This window comes from Staurois parvus, unplaced genomic scaffold (assembly GCF_062004578.1).
Source record: "Staurois parvus isolate SC_StPar_1 unplaced genomic scaffold, SC_StPar_1.0 ptg002707l, whole genome shotgun sequence".
Taxonomy (NCBI): domain Eukaryota; kingdom Metazoa; phylum Chordata; class Amphibia; order Anura; family Ranidae; genus Staurois; species Staurois parvus.
The window spans coordinates 23943-50476 of NW_028320503.1; the positions used below are offsets into that span (position 1 = coordinate 23943).

The 26534-nt window shown below is 50.6% G+C and overlaps 2 protein-coding genes and 1 long non-coding RNA gene across 3 annotated transcripts in view; 1 reads left to right on the plus strand and 2 right to left on the minus strand.

Moving 5' to 3' along the window:
- Window positions 1–5494: 5494 nt before the first annotated feature.
- On the minus strand, window positions 5495–9391 carry LOC149429412 (uncharacterized). Its single transcript, XR_016310478.1, has 2 exons — window positions 6898–9391; window positions 5495–5832 (listed from the first exon to the last, which is right to left on the minus strand). It is a non-coding gene; the product is annotated as an uncharacterized LOC149429412 (long non-coding RNA).
- A 225-nt stretch (window positions 9392–9616) lies between these two features.
- LOC149429413 (F-box/LRR-repeat protein 6-like) lies at window positions 9617–23485 on the plus strand. The gene is made up of 4 exons (XM_089666434.1): window positions 9617–9646; window positions 9718–9834; window positions 22734–22838; window positions 23056–23485. The coding sequence occupies exons 1-4, from the start codon at window positions 9617–9619 to the stop codon at window positions 23242–23244; spliced, it is 441 nt and encodes a 146-aa protein (XP_089522560.1). The 3' UTR covers window positions 23245–23485.
- The window catches only part of LOC149429414 (F-box/LRR-repeat protein 6-like), an 81156-nt gene continuing 66765 nt past the window's right edge, over window positions 12144–26534 (minus strand). Inside the window, exon 4 of the transcript XR_016310477.1 lies at window positions 12144–21663. The gene's annotated coding sequence lies outside the window, so the exon portion shown is untranslated. The remainder of the gene's footprint in view (window positions 21664–26534) is intronic.

Below are 26534 nucleotides of genomic sequence, written 5' to 3' on the forward strand. Positions count from 1 at the left end.
ACACTCCCACCACCATGCTTGACTGTAGGCAAGACACACTTGTCTTTGTACTCCTCACCTGGTTGCCACCACACACGCCTGACACCATCTGAACCCAATCAGTTGATGTTGGTGTCATCAGACCACAGCGCATGGTTCCAGTAATCCATGTCCTTAGTCTGCTGGTCTTCAGCAAACTGTTTGCGGCTTTCTTGTCCATCATCTATAGAAGAGGCTTCCTTCTGGGACAACAGCCATGCAGACCAATGTGATGCAGTGTGCGGCGTATGGTCAAAGCTCTGACAGGCTGACCCCCCCCACCCCTACACCCTCTGCAGCAATGCTGGCAGCACTCATACGTCTATTTCCCAAAGACAACCTCTGGATGTGACGCTGAGAATGTGGACTCAACTTCCTTGGTGGACCATGGCGAGGACTGTTCTGAGTGGAACCCGTCCTGTTACACCGCTGTATGGTCTCGGCCATCGTGCTGAAGCTCAGTTTCAGAGTCCTGGAAATCTTCTTATAGCCTAGGCCATCTTTATGTAGAGCAACAATTCTTGTTTTCAGATCGTCAGAGAGTTCTTTGCCATGAGGTGCCATGCTGAACTTCCAGTGACCAGTACGAGAATGAGAGCGATAACACCGAATGTAACCCACCTGCTCCCCATTCACACCTGAGACCTTGTAACACCAACGAGTCACATGACACCGGGGAGGAAAATGTCTAATTGGGCCCAATTTGGACCTTGTCACTTAGGGGTGGAGTCACTTCTGGGAGATACTGGATATATACAGTTGTGTTGAGAATACTAGCCATCAGACATCACTAACCGGATCAATCACTGTTTTTGGTGGAAATGATATTTCTACATGGCAAATAATTTCCTAGCAGGTGTAGTAGAGTCATAGAAATCCAACAGACCCGACAGTCATGACATGCATGCTGCTGATTCTGTGTCATTGAATCACTCATTGAAAGGGGCGTGTTCACAATAATAGCCGTGTGGAGTTCTATTAGTGAGGTCATTCATTCTTTGATAAACAGGTGGCAATGATTGCCCTTATTTAAGGAAGGAAGGCAGCAAATGTTGGACATGCTGGTTACAGTGCATTTCTCTCTGAAATTCTGAGGAAAATGGGTCGTTCCAGACATTGTTCAGAAGAACAGCGTACCTTGATTAAAAAGTTGATTGGAGAGGGGAAAACATATAAAGAAGTGCAGAAAATGATCGGCTGCTCAGCTAAAATGATGGCAAATGCTTTAAAATGGCAACCAAAACCTGAAAGACGTGGAAGAAAGAGAAAAACTACCATTGGAATGGATAGAAGAATAGCCAAAATGGGGCGGACTCAGCCAACAATCAGCTGCAGGAAGATGAAAGAAGGTGTGACGTTCCCTGTGAGGACTCAGCCAACAATCAGCTCCAGGAAGATGACAGAAGGTGTGACGTTCCCTGTGAGGACTGTTACAATTAGAAGACGTCTATGTGAAGCCAAGCTATCTGCAAGAAGTCCCCGCAAAGTCCCACTGTTGGGAAAAAGACATGTGCTGAAGAGGTTACAATCTGCCAAAGAGCACATTGACTGGCCTAAAGAGAAATGGGGCAACATTTTGTGGGCTGATGAAAGTAAGATTGTTCTTTTTGGGTCTAGTGGGCGGAGACAGTTTGTCAGACGACCCCCAAACACTGAATTCAAGCCACAGTACACTGTGAAGACCGTGAAGCATGGTGGTGCAAGCATCATGATATGGGGATGTTTCTCATACTACGGTGTTGGGCCTATTTATCGCATACCAGGGATCATGGATCAGTTTGAAGACATCAGAATACTTGAAGAGGTCATGCTGCCTTATGCTGAAGAGGAAATGCCCTTGAAATGGGGGTTCCAACAAGACAACAACCCCAAACACACCAGTAAACGGGCAACATCTTGGTTCCAGACCAACAAGATGGACGTTATGGAGTGGCCAGCCCAATCCCCGGATCTTAATCCAATAGAAAACTTGTGGGGTGACATCAAAAATGCCGTTTCTGAGGCCAAACCAAGAAATGGAGAAGAACTGTGGAATGTGGTCCAATCATCCTGGGCTGGAATACCTGATCACAGGGGCCAGAAGTTGGGGGACTCCATGCAACACAGATGTACAGCAGTTCTCAGAAACAGTGCGACTACAACCAAATATTCATGAAGTCATTCAAAGGAAAGCAAAATCTTCAAACATTTCTCAGTTTATATAGTGAATGTTGGAGTTTGTAAAGAAGAATACAAACACGGCCATTTTTTTGAACCGTCTAATATTCACTTTTCTTCCATTTTTTCAGAGGAACAACACAAATTTGATGTATTTTTCTTCCTGTTGTGATTTGGAATAGAATGTGTCGTGTTCCCAATGCATTTGTGTGGATGGAAATAAAAGGATTAGAAGGATTTGCAGCTTTAGTCACTTTTTTCATCACACGGATATTATTCTGAACACAACTGTATATACGCATTAAATCAAACAGCGGAGGTCCCCTTTAGGAATCGTATATAGCCAAGCCAAGGATAATACTCCCTCTAGATACTGGTGGTGTCTCAGGAGCTCTTGGGTGGTAAAGGATCCGGACAGCCAGAGGCCCCCTTTAGGGATGGGTGGGTGTAGAATCCTGTGGAACAGGGACTCCCTCCTCTTGTCCATGCTTAGGAGCCAGCATGGACAAGAGCATCACTCTGCCGCCTGATGAGATATTCCGCAACCTGGAGAACGCCAAGCGCTTCACCATTGACATAGTATCCAGAAGAGGAAGTCCTATGTTCCTATATACAACGGGACCATGGAGAGTGATCGTAACCATAGTCCCACAGTCCATAATCCCATAGTTCATAGTCCCATTGTCTATAGCCCACACTCCATAGTCCATCTTGGGAGTGAACACGAGGTGGCTATGTTCCTATATACAACGGGACCATGGAGAGTGATTGTGACGGGAGTGACTTTTGGGGGTGGGGGCACCCCTGTATCATCTTCCCAAATTCTTATGTTTAACCACCCTGTGCCTGTTAAGGGGTACAGGGTGTGGATGTGAATGTCTATTGTGTATTGGTGTGTTTTCCTATGTTCCCTGCCAGGTGGCTGTTTATTGTCCTTTGCCATGTGCTGCATCCCATTGTTCTGTGTCTTGGTTGGATGGGGCGGGCTGATGATGTGTTTCCTGTAGCCCTTCCCATTGATGAGGTGGGCTGATGATGTGTTTCCTGTTCCTGGTTGTGTTTCCCCGCCCTCTGCATATAACTTGTGTTTTGTGTAGAAATAAATGAGTTGACTTCCTGTTTTAAGAAGAGCCGGGTGCTGTAATTTTCCTGCATGATCAGCGGGTGGTGTGGTCCGTGGATGGTGTTCGGACAGGGAAGTGGAGTATAACGGAAAAACTCAGTGCAGTCTGGGTCCGGTTCCGTTACATTGGTGGCAGCGGTGGGATTGTGCTTCCAAGCTGTAAACACATTCAAGATCAGGAAAGGAGACGTCGGTCACCCCAGTGGAGGTATGGACCTGGCATCAGAGTTCCCAGGGCTGCTGCAGACTGTTCTTGCAACATACCCGAGGACTGTGTCTGCAGATCAGTACTTGGAGCTCAGGTAGCGGATTTGGGAAGTGCTTTGGAGAGGAGACCTCCAGGTTGCTGGTATGGAGAATGGAAAGTGCTATCCAACCGCAGGGGATCGGGCCAGGGACCATCGGAAGTTACGGATGCCATTCCTGGGAGAGCGACCCCAGGAGCCATGGGTGACTGAGTTGGACAGGCTGGTCCAGCAGGAGATACAACTGGACAACAGATATCAGGCTTTGCAATGGTACGCAGAGCAGGAATATTTAGGGGTGTCAACAGAATGCTCTCCGGAGGGATATGACTTTGGTGGCCCTGGATTGCTGTGGGAGAGCCTTACAGATCATTTTGTGTTTGGCGATGAAGGAGAACCTACCCTGGGGGAGTTGTGAGAAGACAGAGAGGCTATGTTCGGTCTCACAGGGGTCTCAGAGCTAGAACTAGATCTGGAATACCTGCTGAAGAAAGAACTGCATCTGGAAAGGGCATACAGGCAACTGCTAAGACATGTTTGGCAGCATGCCAAAGAATCGGCAGTGGAAATTCCAGAGACTGGGGATCTGATAGACTTCTCGGCTGAGGAGGAACCAGCAGTAGACCTGACAACAGAACCAAACATTACTGAACTCTGCCCAGCACTTGTAACATCTTCTGAGTTCCACGGACAGGAGATGCTGAACCCCTATCCCCAGACACCAGTTCCAGAGGCTGGGGATTTGATAGACTTCTCTGCTGAAGAGGAACCAGCAAAAAAGCTGGCAACAGAGCCAAATCTTACTGAACCCTGCCCAGCACTGGTAACGTCTTCTGAGGTCCACGGACAGATGGTGAACCCCTATCCCCAGACACCAGTTCCAGAGGCTGGGGATTTGATTGTCTTTTCTGCTGAGGAGGAACCAGCCGGCACGCCTCCAGCAGAAGAGCTGGCATCAGGGCATGGCGTGGTTGACCTCTGCCCACAACAATCAGCACCGCAGGAGCTACAGGAAGAGGATGAAATCAGCACCTCACAACAGCAGCTTGAGTTGATGTCTGTGGATGAGATTACAGCCACCACCTGGATACCCCAGGGATGCTGGGCAGTCAGCCCAGATCCCCCACCGCAGGATGGAGTCGGCCCAGCCACCCTGTCATCTCTCCAGTGGCCGAGAGGACTTCAGGGAGAAGGACCAGTCCGTACTTCTCCCCAGGGGCGGGTATGTTCTATGAGAGAGGCAGAGGTTGGCTGGGTGAGTAATGCTTTGTGTGGGACAATTTGCATGGGGTACTGTGTGGGTGCTGGCCTTGGGGGACTGGAGGTACAGACTAACTTCAGTGTACATCCATCTGGGATCTACTCCTGCGTTAGTCTCCTGCCGAAAGGAGAGATATGTGACGGGAGTGACTTTTGGGGTACCCCTGTATCATCTCCCCAAATTCTTATGTTTAACCACCCTGTGCCTGTTAAGGGGTACAGGATGTGGATGTGAATGTCTATTGTGTATTGGTGTGTTGTCCTTTGTTCCCTGCCAGGTGGCTGTCCATTGTCCTTTGCCATGTACTACATCCCATTGTTCTGTGTCTGGTTGGGTGGGGCGGGCTGATGATGTGTTTCCTGCAGCCCTTCCCACTGATGGGGCGGACTGATGATGTGTTTTCTGTAGCCCTTCCCACTGATGAGGCGGGCTGATGATGTGTTTCCTGTTCCTGGTTGTGTTTCCCCACCCTGTGTATATAACTTGTGTTTTGTGTAGAAATAAAGGAGTTGACTTCCTGTTTTAAGAAGAGCCGGGTGCTGTCATTTTTCTGCATGATCAGCGGGTGGTGTGGTCCGTGGATGGTGTTCAGACAGAGACGTGCAGCCATAGTCCCACAGTCCATAGTCCCATAATGCCATAGTAATAGTGAAGGCTGAATCTACAAAAAGTGAACACACGGATAACACATTATTACAAATCTGAATTTTATTGCACTGCGCAGTACTGCCCCTCTCTGGAGAGAAACGAGCGTATTATTTTCAAGTCCTGAACCGAATCAATATAAAGGATCTCCAGGATCCACATCAGCAGAGAACCTGCCAATTCACAGTTAATGGTGGAGAGTGTCAGCTCTGCGGTCATCAAGATAAAGTCGGTGGAAGGTTCAGGAGGTGCAGGCAGGACAGAGCGATGAACACCGAGAACGATACGGAAACTCTGAGAGAGTCCACGATGATCCCAGACACTGCGCTGAAGGAGACCTTCCCCAGGACCTCCAAGGAGGACAGGAGGCTGTAGTGACTGCCCTGCAGAGAGAGGAGAGCGGGAAATGTCACCGTCATCTTACAAATCCATCTCCAGGTAAATACTAACCCCTCCCACCTCACCACACTGAGCAGAGGACACACTGAGGACAAAGCTGAGATAAAATATTACTGAGGAGATGAGAGAGACCGTGATCATCATAAAGTGTGAACTTCACCGGAGAGGACAGAGGTCACCGGAGAGGACAGAGGTCACCGGAGAGGACAGAGATCACCGGAGAGGACAGAGGTCACCGGAGAGGACAGAGATCACCGGACAGGGAATACCTGATATTCTGGCAGCAGGAAGTGTGTTATCTGCAGATATCCACCAACCAGAAGACCCAAAACTGTTCCAATATTAAGAGAATTTCCATCCCTTAACTTTTGACATTTTGGTGTCAAATTTTTGGGGAATTAACCACTTGGCTTGCGGGCACTTCCCCCCTCCCCCTTCCTGCCCAGGGCCACTTTTCAGTTTTCAGCGCTGTTGCATTTGAATGACAATTGTATGGTCATGCAACACACTACCCATTTTTATCATTTTTTTTCACACAAATAGAACTTTCTTTTGGTGGTATTTAATCACCACTGAGGGTTTTTATTTATTTGCACTGTGTGATGGGAGTCACTTTGGGTGGGGGGGCCCATGGAACACAGCTCACTTTGGAGAGGTGGGGAGACCCCTGTCTCAGCTCCCCATATCCCTATTATGTGTAAGTCACCCTGTGCCTGTTAGGGGTACGGGGGTGATCTGTCCTAATATTGGGGGGGGGGGTTGTGGATTGTTTGGTGTCATGTGGTTGCATCCCATTGTTCTATTGTGTGTCTTGCTTGGGAACAAACTATTATGGGATGTATGTGTATTGGCTTGGTGGGGGTGTCTCCAGCAGCTCTCCCTCCTGATGGGACTGTCTGTTGGTGTGTCTCTTGTTACTAAAGGTAGATTGTCCCGCCCTGTGTCATTATGCAGGGAGGGGGGATTGCTCCACCCTGTGTCATGCAGGGAGGGGGGATTGTCCCCTGAGTGTATATATCTTGTATCTGTGTTAAAATAAACTAGTCTACCTTCCGGATTACTTCAAATCCGTGGTGTCGTCTGGATCTTGGGGTAGCAACAGCCAGAGTCACTGGTCTCGTGTTCCAGAGTCTGAGAAGCAGCTTCTTGCCGGAGGTACCCAGTTGTGGGTGTCTGGGGTCCCTTACACACTGTAAACCAAAACAAAGAGAAAAAAAAAATGTTTTCTATGTTTCTACTATAAAATTTAGCAAGCAGGTAATTTTTCTCCTTCACTGATGTGCGTTGATAGGCAGCACTGATGAGGGGGCACTGGTGGGCATTGATGAGGAGGCACTGATGATGCACCGATTGGCGGTACTGATGGGCACTGACTGATAGCACTGACGGGCTGCTCTGCTGGGCAGCACTGATCATCAGTGCCCTGATTATTAGTGCAGGTCTCTCCTGTCACATTTGCCGGTTATCGGCAGTCGTTTCCTCGCACTGTGACATCATGAGGAAAGTGCAGACGATCACCGGCAACTGTATTTACATTGTGATCTGCTGTGTCATTGGACACAGCTGATCACGTGGTAAAAGGCCGCTGTGATTGGCCTTTTTACCTCATCACAAGATCAGCTGTGTCCTTAGGACACAGTGATCACAGACAGCATCGTTTGCCCGCTGCTGGGGGTGCACACGAGGCGCGTTCTGAGAGGACGTCCATGGACAACCGCACTGTAGCCGTCTTTCGGTTGGTTCGGTATAGTGCGGTGGGGAAGCGGTTCAATTAAATTCTTTCTGCTCCAGTGAGGGACACAGGAATTCTTAAAATATTGGTTGCCTTTCTCTTCAACTCGCCTGAAGATTGCCTTCAACAGACTTCATGAGGGTGGCCTGAGGGCCCGATGTCCTCTAGTGGGCCCTGTGCTCACTGCCCGGGACCATAGAGCTGGATTGGCATTGGCCATTGAACCCCAGAATTGGCAGGTCCACCACTGTCACCCTGTGCTTCTCACAGATGAGAGCAGGTTCCCCCTGAGCACATGTGACAGACGTGAAAGGGTCTGGAGAAGCCGTGGAGAACGTTCTGCTGCCTGTAACATGGTTCATCATGACCGTTTTGGTTGTGGGTCAGTGATGGTCTGGGAGGGCATATCCATGGAGGGACACAGACCTCTACAGGCTAGACAATGGCACCCTGACTGCCATTAGGTAAGGGGATTAAATCCTTGGACCCATTGTCAGACCCTACGCTGGTGCAGGGGGTCCTGGGTTCCTTCTGGTGCAGGAGAATGCCCGTCCTCACATGGGGAGAGTATGTAGGCAGTTCCTGGAAGATGAAGGAATTGATACCATTGAATGGCCCCCGAGCTCGCCTGACCTAAATCCAATAGAACCCCTCTGGGATGTCATGTTTCGGTCCATCCGACGCCGCCAGGTTGCACCTCAGACTGTCCAGGAGCTCAGTGATGCCCTGGTCCAGATCTGGGAGGAAATCTCCCCAGGACACCATCCGTAGTCTCATTAGGACCCTCCCCCGATGTGGTCAGGCATGCATACAAGCACCTGGGGGCCACACAAACTACTGAGGACCATTCTGAGTTGCTGCAATGAAATTACAGCAATATGGACTCGCCTGCTGCATCATTTCTTCACTTTGATTTTCAGGGTGTCTTTGAATTTGGTCCTCTGTAGGTCGATCATTTTCATTTCCATCAAACGATGGGGCGTCCTTACGTTCCTCACCCATCCCCCGTCCATGTCAGTATAGAGATCCAGCAGGAGATTCCTCCCCATTGGGATCTGATGGGTTTGCAAAGTCTTCCTTTCATTGGTGTGAGGTGTGTGCGCCGCACAGTGAACATTTTTGTTGCACATATAGCAGTCATCTCTATAGCTGTGTCCGGGGTTTTTATTGATCAGTTATAGACATTAGTTTGGAATATTGACACCCATGTCCTCCCCTTCATTGCTGATGTCGGTCATTTTTATTTCTAGGCTTCCTCAGGTCTCTGACTTTTCCCTTCATCGATGGAAGAATTTGTTTCCTTTGTTGTGCAGGTAAGTGCATTCGTTTACACTCTGTCCCCAGGGGTTGAGGAGTGCCTCCCACCTATCCCTCGGTGCCATGGGTGCCTCCTGCCTCTCCCCAGATGCCACAGGACCCTCACACCTGTCCCTGAATGCCATAGGGACTTCTTGCAGGTCTCCACGGGTGCCCCGGGTTTCTCCTACCTCTTCCCAAATGACATGGGGCCCTTGCACCTGTACCTGGGTGCCATAATGACTTCCTACCTATCCCCACATTCCATGGGTGCCTTCCACCTTCCCCTGGGTGCCATGGTTTCCTGGGTGCCTGTCTTTCCCTAGATGCCACAGGGTCCTTGAACCTGGATGCCATCGGAACTCCCTGTCTGTCCCTGCAAGACATTGGAACTCCCTGTCTGTCCCTGCAAGACATTGGAACTCCCTGTCTGTCCCTGCAAGACATTGGAACTCCCTGTCTGTCCCTGCAAGACATTGGAACTCCCTGTCTGTCCCTGCAAGACATTGGAGCTCCCTGTCTGTCCCTGCAAGACATTGGAACTCCCTGTCTGTCCATGCAAGACATTGGAACTCCCTGTCTGTCCATGCAAGACATTGGAGCTTTCTTTTCTCAAAATCCAGGTTTCTCCTGACCTTCACCCTAAAGCCGCAGGGCCTCCTTCTTATCCCCCGAAGCCACTTGATCCCAGATGCCATAGAGGTCCCCATCTGTCCCTGGATGCCAGGGTGGTTTTCTGAATGTCTCCTGAAGCCACTTGGCTTCCAAATGTCTGTTCTGACATCTTTGTCCTTTATCCCTCTTCTCACGGTCTTTTCTGTTTTTTTGGGGTTTCTTTTAGAATTTGTCGCAGTCCTGCCCTCTGCTGTCACGTTGTAATCGGGTGACTGAGGATGACCTGCAGTCTATAGGACGTTGCTGTCCCCAGTTGCAGAACCTCAACCTGCAAGACTCCAAGGTACATGGTGCATGGCTCTACACACTCCGCAAAATCAGCAGCGCTTGGTATGGGGGACTCAAGTGGGAAGAACTTCACCAGCACACCAAGGATCTCCTATTAAGGGTCCAAAGCTTTAATCAGCAATCATATAGTTACAGCAAGTTCAACGTTTCGGAGTCTCGCACGACCCCTTCATCAGGCTTCAAAACATGACCCCTTCATCAGGCTTCATCGCATGACCCCTTCATCAGGCTTCATCACATGACCCCTTCATCAGGCTTCATCACATGACCCTCTTCGTCAGGCTTCATCACATGACCCCCTTCATCAGGCTTCAGCGCTTGACCCCCTTTGCCAGGCTTCATCACATGACCCCTTTCGCCAGGTTTCATCACATGACCCCCTTCGTCAGGCTTCATCACATGACCCCTTCGTCAGGCTTCATCACATGATCCCCTTCGCCAGGCTTCATCACATGACCCCCTTCGCCAGGCTTCATCACATGCCCCTTTCATCAGGCTTCATCACATGAACCCTTCATCAGGCCTCATCACATGACCCCCTTCGCCAGGCTTCATCACATGACCCCCTTCGCCAGGCTTCATCACAAGCCCCTTTCATCAGGCTTCTTCACATGGCCCCTTTCATCAGGCTTCATCACATGACCCCCTTCGCCAGGCTTCATCACATGACCCCCTTCGCCAGGCTTCATCACAAGCCCCTTTCATCAGGCTTCATCACATGCCCCTTTCATCAGGCTTCATCACATGGCCCCTTTCATCAGGCTTCATCACATGACCCCCTTCGCCAGGCTTCATCGCATGACCCCCTTCGCCAGGCTTCATCACAAGCCCCTTTCATCAGGCTTCATCACATGACCCCCTTCGCCAGGCTTCATCACATGACCCTTCGCCAGGCTTCATCACATGGCCCCTTCATCAGGCTTCATCACATGACTCCCTTCGCCAGGCTTCATCACATGCCTGATGAAGGGGTCCTGCGAGAATCCAAACCGTCGCCCTTGCTGTAACTATATGATTGCTGATTAAAACTTTGGACCCTTAGTTGGACCCTTAGTTGGAGATCCTTGGTGTGCTGGTGATGTTCCTCCCACTTGAGTCTTTTCAGGTCCAGCCGATGGTCACTGCAGCATTTGTGCATACAGCTAAACTCGGATGCAGGACCGTGTGCGTTGGGATCATGCTATCATGGTATGGGGGACTGTTCCATGTTTTGTCCATTTAAAGTGTTCTTGAACCCACAACAGTCCAATCCGTCTGTAGATGCAGGAAAGCATGCTTGTTATACTCTGTGGAACCTAAGGGGTTAATACTCTGCATGGTTTAAAGAAGGATGTTTGATCCTGGCTTCTCTGATCCTCACCTTATTCCACAATCCACAATTCATCTGCTGATAGAACAGAGCCTTGGGGCAAGCTGCACCTGCTCAGTTTAGTGTGTATTGCTAGAATTTTTTACTTTTGCTTGAAAGAGTTCATGTGATCAGCACAGGGCCAATCAGCACTGTCCAGGCAGATGGTCAGGGGTTATGCAGTCTCATAGAGCAATCAGGGGAGAATGAAAACTCCTCCTACAAGCTTTAACCAGTGCTCTGCGGGGTCCGGGGAGAGCAGATACAGTGAATGCGGGGTCCGGGGAGAGCGGATACAGTGAATGCGGGGTCCGGGGAGAGCGGATACAGTGAATGCGGGGTCCGGGGAGAGAGGATATAGTGAATGCGGGGTCCGGGGAGAGCGGACACAGTGAATGCGGGGTCCGGGGAGAGCGGATATAGTGAATGCGGGGTCCGGGGAGAGGGGATGTAGTGAATGCGGGGTCTGGGGAGAGCGGATGTAGTGAATGCGGGGTCTGGGGAGAGCGGATATAGTGGATGCGGGGTCCGGGGAGAGCGGATACAGTGAATGCGGGGTCCGGGGAGAGCGGATACAGTGAATGCGGGGTCCGGGGAGAGCAAATATAGTGAATGCGGGGTCCGGGGAGAGGATACAGTGAATGCGGGGTCCGGGGAGAGCGGATATAGTGAATGCGGGGTCTGGGGAGAGGATACAGTGAATGCGGGGTCCGGGGAGAGCGGATATAGTGAATGCGGGGTCTGGGGAGAGCGGATATAGTGAATGCGGGGTCTGGGGAGAGGATACAGTGAAAGCGGGGTATGGGAGAGTGGATATAGTGAATGCGGGGTCCGGGGAGAGTGGATATAGTGAATGCGGGGTCCGGGGAGATATAGTGGATGTGTAAGCCGTGTACCGGGGTGGGCTCCCCAGGATGCAGTGAAGTCACGAACGAGGAAACAACCCCAACACCAGCTTTTGCCACAACAGAATTTTACTTAGATGTGGCAAATAAACACAACCACAAATGCTGGGAACATACAATATATTTACATACACCCAGCCCAAAGGCTGAGACCCTTGTGCTGCACAGCACGGCGCCTCCTGATGGATGAAGGTAGAAAGTGAAGTAATTTACCTACTGGGGGGCACAACTAAGCTGCCACACCTTACCTGTTATTACCCTACAGAGCAGGAATCAGTGTATGGGGGTACGGTATGGGCTAGCCTGCGGTGCAGCACAACAGCTTACAATCTTACACAAATCTACAGTATTCCCCCCCATAACTGGTCCTGTAGCACGTGCCGGAGTATTCCTTCTGAGCAAAACACCAGTCTGGCTTGAGTTTGTAGGATTTTATCAGCTCTCCAATGTGAAATGTCACTTTAAGTTGTGGAGTCCTTCCAATGATCAGTAACAACACTTGTGGCCTGACACAGAGACCCTAACTAACTATCGGCCTGGACTCAGTCTCTGGGCGCCAACACTGAAATGAGGTGCGTGCACGATCTTACTGACCCGGGTCTGCTTTGCATCCGCTGGTGACTCTGAACAGAACAAATGTTGTTTAGTTCCTCTGCTTTTATCTGCCTTCCTGGCAGCAATATCTAGTTAGTGAGGGACGCTTTTACACCTGGATGTCATTGGATTCTCAGCTCACACGGCCCCTGCATTCAGCATCGTCCAAAACATGGCTGCAGTCTCCTCTTCCTGTTCACTAAAAACCCCAACTCTCTGTGAAAACCCCACCTCTTCATGAATATAGAAATCTCTATGCAGTCTGAGGCTGTTAGAAAAAACAGTGACATCTTGTGGCTAAACCGCAGAATGTCAGTCAAAACATCAATTTACTCCACACCATAATTTACTGCACACAGTGTTCAAACAATGAGAGCTGTTTCCCCATCTCACATGCCACCCCACTAGAGGATGTCGTCCTCCCCATACAAACTCATTCTGGGCATAACGCTGTGGGGGCACACCAGCATTGGGCCTTGTTGACCTTCGTAGAGTGACAGGCTCAGAAGCACTGGGGACGTCAGGCACATTTAATGGGAGAGGAGCTGCCGACCATTCAACACTTTCCCTTGGTGGCAAACTTGCTATGGTTGGAGCCTCTGTGGGTACCGGGGCAGGGACAACCCACCATTCCTCCCCCTCCTCTAAGGGGATTTCCTCTGTACTCTGAGCAGGAGGAGCCATCCCCTCCACGCACACTGGTTCATCAAAATTACAACGCCTTAATATGTTACGGTGCAAGTTTCGTGAGGGCCCCCCAGTCCCTATTGGCTCTACCTCATAGACCGGGATGGCAGGGTCTACCCTCCTATTCACCGTGTATGGGACCGCCTCCCACCACCCATCCAGACGGTCGCTTGGCTTTCACTATCACTCGATCACCCGGGGCATACCCCTCCTTCTGCACTGGTCTTGGATTGGGGTATACCATTTGTCTAAGGCGCTCCCCCACAACCTTGTGGATCGCTCTCAGCCGGCGGCGGTGCTCTTGCACCCATGCGGTAGTATTTCTTGGTGGTGGCTCCATCGGATCGGGCATGTGGAGATCTTCAATCTCCCTTCCGGCCCTCCCAAACATGAGCATATGTGGGGAGTATCGGGTGGTACAGTGTACCCTGTTATTATAGGCCCACATCCGTTCAGGTAGGTATTCGGGCCACCAAGCTTTTTGGTGATCCTCCAGAGTCCGCAGCATCTGGAGCAAGGTGCGGTTGAACCGCTCGCACGCCCTGTTTCCCTGGGGGTGATACGGGGTGGTGCGGGAACGTTCGATCCTATATAGTTGGTACAACTCATTCATTAGAGTACCCTGAAAACATGCCCCCTGGTCCGAATGTATCCTCTGTGGACACCCGAACACCTGTATAAAGTGTTTGCAGACCACTTCAGCGGCCTACTCTGCCGTCTGGTCTCTGGTGGGTACAGCCACTGCATACTTTGTGAAATGATCTGTCATGACTAGACAGTACGAGTGTCCCGAGGTAGAGTACCCAATCTGTACATAATCGATCATAAGGAGCTCTAGGGGTGCTAATGTCCGGATGGCCTGGACAGGAGCCCGCTGTTCAGTACTCTTACTCAGCCTGCAGGGCCGACACTTAAGACATGCCACGGCCACCATGTCTGCCAAATCTGGACAGTACACAAGCCGTTGGAGCCACTTGAACATTTTATCGCTCCCAAAATGGGCACCCCTCTCATAGGCCTCCCGGGCAGCCTCCGGTCCCAATGACATGGGGATAACAATCTGTCACCGGTACTGCAACTCTGACTGCAAGTATGTGGTCCGACACAGGAGGCCCTGGGTAACAGTTAGCTTATCCCACTGCCTCAACAACTTTTGGCCCTCGGGAGTCAGACGAGCCCTCTCTTCTGACCGAGGCCAGATCTTGGTCCGGACCCATTCTTTCACTTTCCACAAGTACGGGCAGCTATCCTGGACCCTCTCCCAATCAGCCCTGCAGGCTGAGTAAGAGTACTGAACAGTGGGCTCCTGTCCAAGGTATTCCCAGGGACGGTTAACTCACGGTCTTGAACGTTGAGGCAGCGTACAGGCACACATCCTTCACAACAGCGAGGGCCCAGGCTACCAGTGGATGAGTCTGCGTTTCTTCTTGGTAAGCTGGCTCGATCAGGACCTCCAGTCCATTCAGTCGTCGTCCAGCCCCAACCGGAAGCATCAATATTCGCTCATGTCGAGGCGGGATCTTCACCGGGGTCCTCCGCGGCACCCTCACGTCCATCCCTCTCCGGGACAAATCATAACCAGCACGACCCCCTCCTTGCCGACGTCTTGCCCACACAGCCGGACCCGCATCCAGACTATTCCTCCAACGTCCATCTCTCTGTTATTGGCAGCCGTCAGCTTGATGACGCTCCTGTCTTCCGGCTCCATCATATATCCAAAGTGTCTTTCGAAGAACTCCAGAGGCATAAGGGCGCACTCCGACCCTGTATCAACTAGGCAGCGTACCTTCTTGCCTTCCAACTCGGCTTCCATAACAGGGCTGCTGGCATACAGGTAGTGTCCCTCATGCTTAGCTTCTGGTGTACCGCCGCAGGACGCCCAGCTGCTGCGGCGGTTGGAAGTTTAACGTCGGCTCAGACTTCATCTGTTCTGGGCACTCTCTGGCCATGTGGCCATACTGTCGACAAGCCCAACAGAGGGATCCCCTTTTGACGTGCCCCTGCAGCTGAGCTATCCTGGGTGGAGTGGCGCGAGGTGCTGAGGTCATTTCTGGAGACCGAGGAGATTCTGCCTTCATCTGGGACACTTCCAGCCGAAGTTCTCTTAATTCTGTCCACACAGCCTGGACCACATCCTTTAAGGATTCTGAGTCTTCAGATGCAGACTGACCTCTTGTAGCATGGGTACTACTCACTATTCTTACCGCCACAGGTATGCACTCTTCCTCTCTTTCCACGGCGGCTAAGTAGATGCTGTAGAATGTCATGTTGGGCCCGTCCGGGTCATCTCTTGCAATTTGTCCTGTAAGAACTTGTTGGAGAGCCCCACTATGAACTGGTCTCATAGTAGCCGGTCCACTTCCCGGTAAACTCCCATGGCCTCTGGATCTCGCCGCTGTATTTCATTTAGCGTCTCCTGTAGGGCATTGGAGTACTGCATCAGGGTCTCGCCCTCTCGCTGTGGTCGGTTGAAGAAGTGACTCCGCAGCTGAACTACTTTAGCACGCCCCCTTTGGGCTCTCTCCAGCAGGGAGAATGTTTTCTCTAGGGTGTCTCTCTCAGATTCAGGCCTTACCATTACTGTCCGTCTGACGTCACCCTCTAGAGCCCCCAATGCAACCTCTCCCCGCAGCTCGGACGTCAGGTTACACATTCTAACCGCACTTTGCACTCTTTCAGTCCAGTCCTGCAACCTCATATTTTTACTGTCAAATTTTGGCAGGTGACTCAACAGCGCCCCCACGGGAATGTATCCTACTGGTACGGGCAGGGCGGGGACAAGCTGTATCAGCGGTGTTGGAACAACTTGGTCTTGCAGCGGCGCACCATGAGCTGGGTCTTGGACCGGTGCCATTGGCGCCGGAGGAAGATCTCCCGCCGCATTCCCATCCATAACAGTCGCTGTATCCTGCCGACTACGCCAAGTTGTAAGCCGTGTACCGGGGTGGGCTCCCCAGGATACAGTGAAGTCACGAACGAGGAAAGCAACCCCAACACCAGCTTTTGTCACAACAGAATTTTACTTAGATGTGGCAAATAAACACAACCACAAATGCTGGGAACATACAATATATTTACATACACCCAGCCCAAAGGCTGAGACCCTTGTGCTGCACAGCACGGCGCTTCCTGATGGATGAAGATAGAAAGTGTAGTAATTTACCTACTGGCGGGCACAACTAAGCTGCCACACCTTACCTGTTATTACACTAAAGGAGCAGGAATCAGTGTATGGGGGTACGGTATGGGCTAGCCTGCGGTGCAGCACAACAGCTTACAATCTTACACAAATCTACAGTATTCCCCCCCCCATAACTGGTCCTGTAGCACATGCCTGAGTATTCCTTCTGAGCAAAACGCCAGTCTGGCTTGAGTTTGTAGGATTTTATCAGCTCTCCAATGTGAAATGTCACTTTAAGTTGTGGAGTCCTTCCAATGATCAGTAACAACACTTGTGGCCTGACACAAACAGAAACCCTAACTAACTATCGGCCTGGACTCAGTCTTTGGGCGCCAACACTGAAATGAGGTGCGTGCACGATCTTACCGACCCGGGTCTGCTTTGCATCCGCTGGTGACTCTGAACAGAACAAATGTTGCTTAGTTCCTCTGCTCTCATCAGCCTTCCTGGCAGCAATATCTGGTTAGTGAGGGACGCTTTTACACCTGGATGTCATTGGATTCTCAGCTCACACGGCCCCTGCATTCAGCATCGTCCAAAACATGGCTTCTGCATTCAGCATCGTCCAAAATATGGCTGCAGTCTCCTCTTCCTCTTCACTAAAAACCCCAACTCTCTGTGAAAACCCCACCTCTTCATGAATATAGAAATCTCTATGCAGTCTGAGGCTGTTAGAAAAAACAGTGACATCTTGTGGCTAAACCGCAGAATGTCAGTCAAAACCTCAATTTACTCCACACCATAATTTACTGCACACAGTGTTCAAACAATGAGAGCTGTTTCCCCATCTCACATGCCACCCCACTAGAGGATGTCGTCCTCCCCATACAAACTCATTCTGGGCATAACGCTGTGGGGGCACACCAGCATTGGGCCTTGTTGACCTTCGTAGAGTGACAGGCTCAGAAGCACTGGGGACGTCAGGCACATTTAATGGGAGAGGAGCTGCCGACCATTCAACACTTTCCCTTGGTGGCAAACTTGCTATGGTTGGAGCCTCTGTGGGTACCGGGGCAGGGACAACCCACCATTCCTCCCCCTCCTCTAAGGGGATTTCCTCTGTACTCTGAGCAGGAGGAGCCATCCCCTCCACGCACACTGGTTCATCAAAATTACAACGCCTTAATATGTTACGGTGCAAGTTTCGTGAGGGCCCCCCAGTCCCTATTGGCTCTACCTCATAGACCGGGATGGCAGGGTCTACCCTCCTATTCACCGTGTATGGGACCGCCTCCCACCACCCATCCAGACGGTCGCTTGGCTTTCACTATCACTCGATCACCCGGGGCATACCCCTCCTTCTGCACTGGTCTTGGATTGGGGTATACCATTTGTCTAAGGCGCTCCCCCACAACCTTGTGGATCGCTCTCAGCCGGCGGCGGTGCTCTTGCACCCATGCGGTAGTATTTCTTGGTGGTGGCTCCATCGGATCGGGCATGTGGAGATCTTCAATCTCCCTTCCGGCCCTCCCAAACATGAGCATATGTGGGGAGTATCGGGTGGTACAGTGTACCCTGTTATTATAGGCCCACATCCGTTCAGGTAGGTATTCGGGCCACCAAGCTTTTTGGCGATCCTCCAGAGTCCGCAGCATCTGGAGCAAGGTGCGGTTGAACCGCTCGCACGCCCTGTTTCCCTGGGGGTGATACGGGGTGGTGCGGGAACGTTCGATCCTATATAGTTGGTACAACTCATTCATTAGAGTACCCTGAAAACATGCCCCCTGGTCCGAATGTATCCTCTGTGGACACCCGAACACCTGTATAAAGTGTTTGCAGACCACTTCAGCGGCCTACTCTGCCGTCTGGTCTCTGGTGGGTACAGCCACTGCATACTTTGTGAAATGATCTGTCATGACTAGACAGTACGAGTGTCCCGAGGTAGAGTACCCAATCTGTACATAATCGATCATAAGGAGCTCTAGGGGTGCTAATGTCCGGATGGCCTGGACAGGAGCCCGCTGTTCAGTACTCTTACTCAGCCTGCAGGGCCGACACTTAAGACATGCCACGGCCACCATGTCTGCCAAATCTGGACAGTACACAAGCCATTGGAGCCACTTGAACATTTTATCGCTCCCAAAATGGGCACCCCTCTCATAGGCCTCCCGGGCAGCCTCCGGTCCCAATGACATGGGGATAACAATCTGTCACCGGTACTGCAACTCTGACTGCAAGTATGTGGTCCGACACAGGAGGCCCTGGGTAACAGTTAGCTTATCCCACTGCCTCAACAACTTTTGGCCCTCGGGAGTCAGACGAGCCCTCTCTTCTGACCGAGGCCAGATCTTGGTCCGGACCCATTCTTTCACTTTCCACAAGTACGGGCAGCTATCCTGGACCCTCTCCCAATCAGCCCTGCAGGCTGAGTAAGAGTACTGAACAGTGGGCTCCTGTCCAAGGTATTCCCAGGGACGGTTAACTCACGGTCTTCAACGTTGAGGCAGCGTACAGGCACACATCCTTCACAACAGCGAGGGCCCAGGCTACCAGTGGATGAGTCTGCGTTTCTTCTTGGTAAGCTGGCTCGATCAGGACCTCCAGTCCATTCAGTCGTCGTCCAGCCCCAACCGGAAGCATCAATATTCGCTCATGTCGAGGCGGGATCTTCACCGGGGTCCTCCGCGGCACCCTCACGTGTCCAATGGGTCGACCGGACATGTCGCTCTTTCGCAGACTACAGCTCCTCACCATCTGCTGTAGAACCTTCTGGGTTGTCCGGTGTGTGGTGGCCCATTGCCAATACCTCGGCCCTTCTTTGGAGTAAAGTTGGTGGTCTAGGTCCCTTAGCCATTCATACCTAGTGTCACGTCCATCCCTCTCCGGGACAAATCATAACCAGCACGACCCCCTCCTTGCCGACGTCTTGCCCACACAGCCGGACCCGCATCCAGACTATTCCTCCAACGTCCATCTCTCTGTTATTGGCAGCCGTCAGCTTGATGACGCTCCTGTCTTCCGGCTCCATCATATATCCAAAGTGTCTTTCGAAGAACTCCAGAGGCATAAGGGTGCACTCCGACCCTGTATCAACTAGGCAGCGTACCTTCTGGCCTTCTAACTCGGCTTCCATAACAGGGCTGCTGGCATACAGGTAGTGTTCCTCATGCTTAGCTTCTGGTGTACCGCCGCAGGACGCCCAGCTGCTGCGGCGGTTGGAAGTTTAATGTCGGCTCAGACTTCATCTGTTCTGGGCACTCTCTGGCCATGTGGCCATACTGTCGACAAGCCCAACAGAGGGATCCCCTTTTGACGTGCCCCTGCAGCTGAGCTATCCTGGGTGGAGTGGCGCGAGGTGCTGAGGTCATTTCTGGAGACCGAGGAGATTCTGCCTTCATCTGGGACACTTCCAGCCGAAGTTCTCTTAATTCTGTCCACACAGCCTGGACCACATCCTTTAAGGATTCTAAGTCTTCAGATGCAGACTGACCTCTTGTAACATGGGTACTACTCACTATTTTTACCGCCACAGGTATGCACTCTTCCTCTCTCTCCACGGCGGCTAAGTAGATGCTGTAGAATGTCATGTTGGGCCCGTCCGGGTCATCTCTTGCAATTTGTCCTGTAAGAACTTGTTGGAGAGCCCCACTATGAACTGGTCTCATAGTAGCCGGTCCACTTCCCGGTAAACTCCCATGGCCTCTGGATCTCGCCGCTGTATTTCATTTAGCGTTTCCTGTAGGGCATTGGAGTACTGCATCAGGGTCTCGCCCTCTCGCTGTGGTCGGTTGAAGAAGTGACTCCGCAGCTGAACTACTTTAGCACGCCCCCCTTGGGCTCTCTCCAGCAGGGAGAATGTTTTCTCTAGGGTGTCTCTCTCAGATTCAGGCCTTACCATTACTGTCCGTCTGACGTCACCCTCTAGAGCCCCCAATGCAACCTCTCCCCGCAGCTCGGACGTCAGGTTACACATTCTAACCGCACTTTGCACTCTTTCAGTCCAGTCCTGCAACCTCATATTTTTACTGTCAAATTTTGGCAGGTGACTCAACAGCGCCCCCACGGGAATGTATCCTACTGGTACGGGCAGGGCGGGGACAAGCTGTATCAGCGGTGTTGGAACAACTTGGTCTTGCAGCGGCGCACCATGAGCTGGGTCTTGGACCGGTGCCATTGGCGCCGGAGGAAGATCTCCCGCCGCATTCCCATCCATAACAGTCGCTGTATCCTGCCGACTACGCCAAGTTGTAAGCCGTGTACCGGGGTGGGCTCCCCAGGATACAGTGAAGTCACGAACGAGGAAAGCAACCCCAACACCAGCTTTTGTCACAACAGAATTTTACTTAGATGTGGCAAATAAACACAACCACAAATGCTGGGAACATACAATATATTTACATACACCCAGCCCAAAGGCTGAGACCCTTGTGCTGCACAGCACGGCGCTTCCTGATGGATGAAGATAGAAAGTGTAGTAATTTACCTACTGGCGGGCACAACTAAGCTGCCACACCTTACCTGTTATTACACTAAAGGAGCAGGAATCAGTGTATGGGGGTACGGTATGGGCTAGCCTGCGGTGCAGCACAACAGCTTACAATCTTACACAAATCTACAGTATTCCCCCCCCCATAACTGGTCCTGTAGCACATGCCTGAGTATTCCTTCTGAGCAAAACGCCAGTCTGGCTTGAGTTTGTAGGATTTTATCAGCTCTCCAATGTGAAATGTCACTTTAAGTTGTGGAGTCCTTCCAATGATCAGTAACAACACTTGTGGCCTGACACAAACAGAAACCCTAACTAACTATCGGCCTGGACTCAGTCTTTGGGCGCCAACACTGAAATGAGGTGCGTGCACGATCTTACCGACCCGGGTCTGCTTTGCATCCGCTGGTGACTCTGAACAGAACAAATGTTGCTTAGTTCCTCTGCTCTCATCAGCCTTCCTGGCAGCAATATCTGGTTAGTGAGGGACGCTTTTACACCTGGATGTCATTGGATTCTCAGCTCACACGGCCCCTGCATTCAGCATCGTCCAAAACATGGCTTCTGCATTCAGCATCGTCCAAAATATGGCTGCAGTCTCCTCTTCCTCTTCACTAAAAACCCCAACTCTGTGTGAAAACTCCACCTCTTCATGAATATAGAAATATCTATGCAGTCTGAGCCTGTGTTAGAAAAAAAGTGACATCTTATGGCTAAACCGCAGAATATCAGTCAAAACATCAATTTACTCCACACCATAATTTACTGCACACAGTGTTCAAACAATGAGAGCTGTTTCCCTATCTCACAGATGTGGGGTCTGGGGAGAGCGGATATAGTGAATGTGGGGTCCGGGGAGAGCGGATATACTGAATGCGGGGTCCGTGGAGAGCGGATATAGTGAATGTGGGGTCCGTGAACAGCGGATATAGGGAATGCGGGGTCCGGGGAGAGCGGATATAGTGAATGCGGGGTCCGGGGAGAGCGGATAAAGGGAATGTGGGGTCCTGGGAGAGCGGATATAGTGAATGCGGGGTCCGGGGAGAGCGGATATAGTGAATGCGGGGTCCGGGGAGAGCGGATATAGTGAATGCGGGGTCCGGGGAGAGCGGATATAGGGAATGTGGGGTCCGGGGAGAGCGGATATAGGGAATGCGGGGTCCGGGGAGAGCAGATATAGGGAATGCGTGGTACGGGGAGAGCGGATATAGGGAATGCGGGGTCCGGGAAGAGCGGATATAGTGAATGCGGGGTCCAGGGAGAGCGGATACAGTGAATGCGGGGTCCGGGGAGAGCGGATATAGGGAATGCGGGGTCCAGGGAGACCGGATATAGTGAATGCGGGGTCCGGGGAGAGCGGATATCGGGAATGTGGGGTCCGGGGAGAGCGGATATAGGGAATGCGGGGTCCGGGGAGAGCGGATATAGTGAATGTGGGGTCCGGGGAGACCGGATATAGTGAATGCGGGGTCCGGGGAGACCGGATATAGTGAATGCGGGGTCCGGGGAGAGCGGATATCGGGAATGTGGGGTCCGGGGAGAGCGGATATAGGGAATGCGGGGTCCGGGGAGAGCGGATATAGTGAATGTGGGGTCCGGGGAGAGTGGATATAGGGAATGCGGGGTCCTGGGTTTAATTACACTTTTAAGTCTCAGGCTATGGGGAACTGCTTGACTTTGACTGCAGTCACCTGGGCTGCCTCTTCCCTTACCTTCTGATTTTCTTGTAGTGATGGGTGTGTTGTCTCCATAGGTTAAGGATGAAGCCGTGTATAGATTCCTGGAGATGTACGGGACTCGTCACAGGCGACTGCTGCTGTCATACAGCCTTGATATGGAGGAAATGTATGGAATAGCGGTGTGTCCTCTGGCCATATATCCCTCCCCAGTTCTATCCCCCCCCCTTCCCTTATCTCACCTCCATTATATATCCCTCCCCAGTTCTATCCCCCCCTTCCCTTATCTCACCTCCATTATATATCCCTCCCCAGTTCTATCCCCCCCCTTCCCTTATCTCTCCTCCATTATATATCCCTCCCCAGTACCATCTCTTAGTCTCTGTATTGTGATTACAGAGTGGTTGGTGCCCAGAACTGAGGCTTTTGGATGTGAATGTTCCCTTGGATTCGGTCATCCTGGACTTTCTGCTCCCCATTGAAGAATTACAGGCTTCCTGCCCCAAGCTGGAGGTGAGTGAGTATAATACAGGTCCTCTTTATATGGGCTGGAGTATTGTCAGAGTTGTGTCTTTTGCATGTCTGTAAAACCACAGAACCACTCAATGGTCCATTACTTTCCACCAAATGGGATATTGTCCCTTCCGAAAGAAAGTATAGAAATGGAGTTGGTATCTTGCCCAGAGAATCAACAGAATTTCCCAATCACTTTATTCATGAGGTCATAATTGCCTTCACCGTCCATAATAAACAGGAAGTGTTTGCTATCAGTGACCACACATTGCACAAGTCTAGATACGCCTTCTACCTGAATTCTGATGGAGTCGTTGGGCCAGAAATATCGACTTCTTTCAGTGGAACTGATCTTAGTAGGTGCAGCCAACGGGGAATTCCATCCTACACTGGCAGATTCCAGGCATTTGGCTAAACTGGAGTATCCAAAACTATAAAAAGAGCGGCAGACTAAGGAAAGTGTGTTGTCATGGCCATTTCATTCATTTCTTTTATATATGGCGTAAATATATGGAATAATATACAGCGGATAAAATAAGTATTGAACACGTCACCATTTTTATCGGTAAATATACTTCTAAAGGTGAAATTTTCACCACATACCGGTGACAACCCGTGCGATTCATATATACAAGGAAACCAAAACAAATATGTTCAGAAATTGATGTGTAATAAAATGGAATGACGCAGGGAAAAAGTATTGAACACGCTAACTGAAATGTATTTAATACTTGGTACCAAATCCTTTGTTGGTAATGACGGCCTTAAGCCGCCTCCTGTATGGAGGAACGAGTCACATGCGTCGTTCAGGTGGGATTTTGGCCCGTTCTTCCACACACTCTTCAAATTTTTAAGGTTCTGTAGGCCTCTTCTATGAACTCGAATCTTTAGTTCTTTCCATACATCTTCTATTGGATTCCAGTCAGGTGATTGGCTGGGCCATTCTAGCAGCCTTATTTTCTTTCTATGAAACCAATGGAGAATGTTCTTGGCTTTGTGTTGAGTATCATTGTCTTGAAATATCCGCCCTCATTTCATCTTTATCTTCCTGGTAGATGGCTGCAGATTTTTATCCAGAATGTCTTGGTCCATTTTTCCGTTCATCCTCCCTTCAATGACATGAAGTTTGCCAGTACCGTATGCTGAAAAACAGCCCCACACCATGATTTTCCCACCACCAAGATGTTCCCACCACCACGCTTCACAGTTGGGATGGTGTTTTTGGGGTGATGTGCAGTGCCATGTAACCTCCAAACATGATGTGTACTATGGCATCCAAAGAGTTCCATTTTGACCTAATCTGACCAGACTATATTCTCCCAGTATTTCACAGGCTGGTCTAAATGTTGTGCAGCAAACTTTAAACGAGCTTCAACATGCTTTTTCTTCAGCAATGGAGTCTTGCGTGGTGACGTGCGTACAGGCCATGGTGACTGAGTGCGTTATTGTACCTGCCAATTCCAGGTCTTTCTGAAACTCTCCACAAGTAGTCCTTGGCTCTTGGACAACTCTCCTGTTAATTCTTTTCACTCCTCTGTCAGGAATCTTGCGAGGAGGACCTGGTCATAGTCCGTTTAAGGTGAAATGATGTTCTTTCCATTTCCAGATTATGGCCCCAACAGTGTTCCCTGGAACATTCAGACGTTTAGAAATCCTTCTGTAACCAATGCCATCAGTATGTTTTGCAACAATAAGGTTGCAAAGGTCTTGAAAGAGCTCTTTGTTTTTACCCAACATGAGATGTTTCTTGTGTGACACCTTTTCTATAAGCCCATCAGTTGAGACTGAACCCGCTGATATTACTTTGCACTGGCAAGGGGCAGGATTGCTTTCTAATTACTGATAGATTTCAGCTGGTGTCTTGGCTTTCCATGCCTTTTTTTTCACCTCCCTTTCTTCATGTGTTCAAAACTTTTTCCCTGTGTCATTCCATTTTATTACACATAATTTAATTTCTGAGCTTTTCTGTTTCGGTTTCTTTGTATGTATGGATTGCACGGGGTTTTATCAATGTGGTGAAAATTTCAATAGCACCTTTAGAAATATATTTACCGAGAAAAATGGTGACGTGTTCAATACGTATTTTACCCGCTGTATTTTTTTTCTACCATCTAGAATTTAGAAGTTGGACACCCGTTTATATAAGTGCAAATGAACTTGTTGAACTGGTTCGTAAAGGCTAGTGAACCAGGAAGTGATGTTGGCAGGAAATGGGGAGGAAATAAATGAGATAACACAACTACAAGGGGAGTCTGGAGGGAGACCTGGGTAGAAGGAAGAGGCAGGGAAGGGAAGAATCTTTGCATACAGAGTTTTTTCTGAAGCAGAAGCCTGCCTGCCTGCCAGCCAGCAATGTTTTTTACTGACTTTAAATTCAAGTACATGAAAAGATTTTCTGATGGTTCTATAAGACAGACACTGCTGCTCTGGGATCTTAGAATCTGCCACTCTTTCATGTGGTCAGGGAACAAAGACGCCGTTACACTGAGGTATCAACTCTATCATATGCATGGTGTTCAGATGTCTGGGTAGGTGACCGGTCCTCTTCACAGTTCATAATGTTGGGCTGGTCCTATGATGAGCTTGCTTCTCAGGTTCCTCTGTTCCCATTGCAGGTGCTGAGACTGGTAGGTGTCCCATGGCTGGCAAACCTCGAACCTCAGAACCCCACCGGTGCCCCTGGGGTTCCTCAGCTGCAGGAACTGGATGCACCCTCCCCCCCCAGTCACAGATGACGTCCTTCTGAGGCTGCTGAAAAATTCTAGGAAGCTGCGAGTTCTAGACCTGAATGGATGCTACTACATCTCACCACAGTGCTTGTCGGAGCTCCCATGTACTGGTCAGTATCTGAGCAACTCCAGAGCACAACCCCCGCATTCCTGGTGTGAGTGTCGCCTTCATCTACATCCACAGAAAGTCCTCATAGGCCTTCAGATCCGAGCTCCCACTCGAAGCCGGAGGCCAACTAACCCCTTTGGAAAGCCATCTGCATGAAGGTGTGCCCCCTCTTCCTCTCCCTCCCTCCTTTCTTCCTCTCCCTCCCTCCTTCCTTCCTTTCTCTCCCTTCTTTCCACTCCCTCCCTTTTTCCTTCCTCTCCCTCCCTCTCTTCTTCCTTCCTTCCTCTCCCTCCCTCCCACTCCCTCCTTCCCCTTCCTCCCTCTCCCTCCCCCTTCCTTCCTCTCCCTCCCTCCTCCCTTCCCCTTCCCTCCATTTCCCCCCTTCCTCCTTCCCCTTCCTCCCCCTTCCTCCTTTCTTCCTCTCCCCTCCATTTCCCCTCTTTCTCCTACCCCCTTCCATATTTCCATCTACTGTAATCTTCTGTCAGCCTTTGGTTGGGTTGTCTGGGTCTAATCTTTGCTTGTCT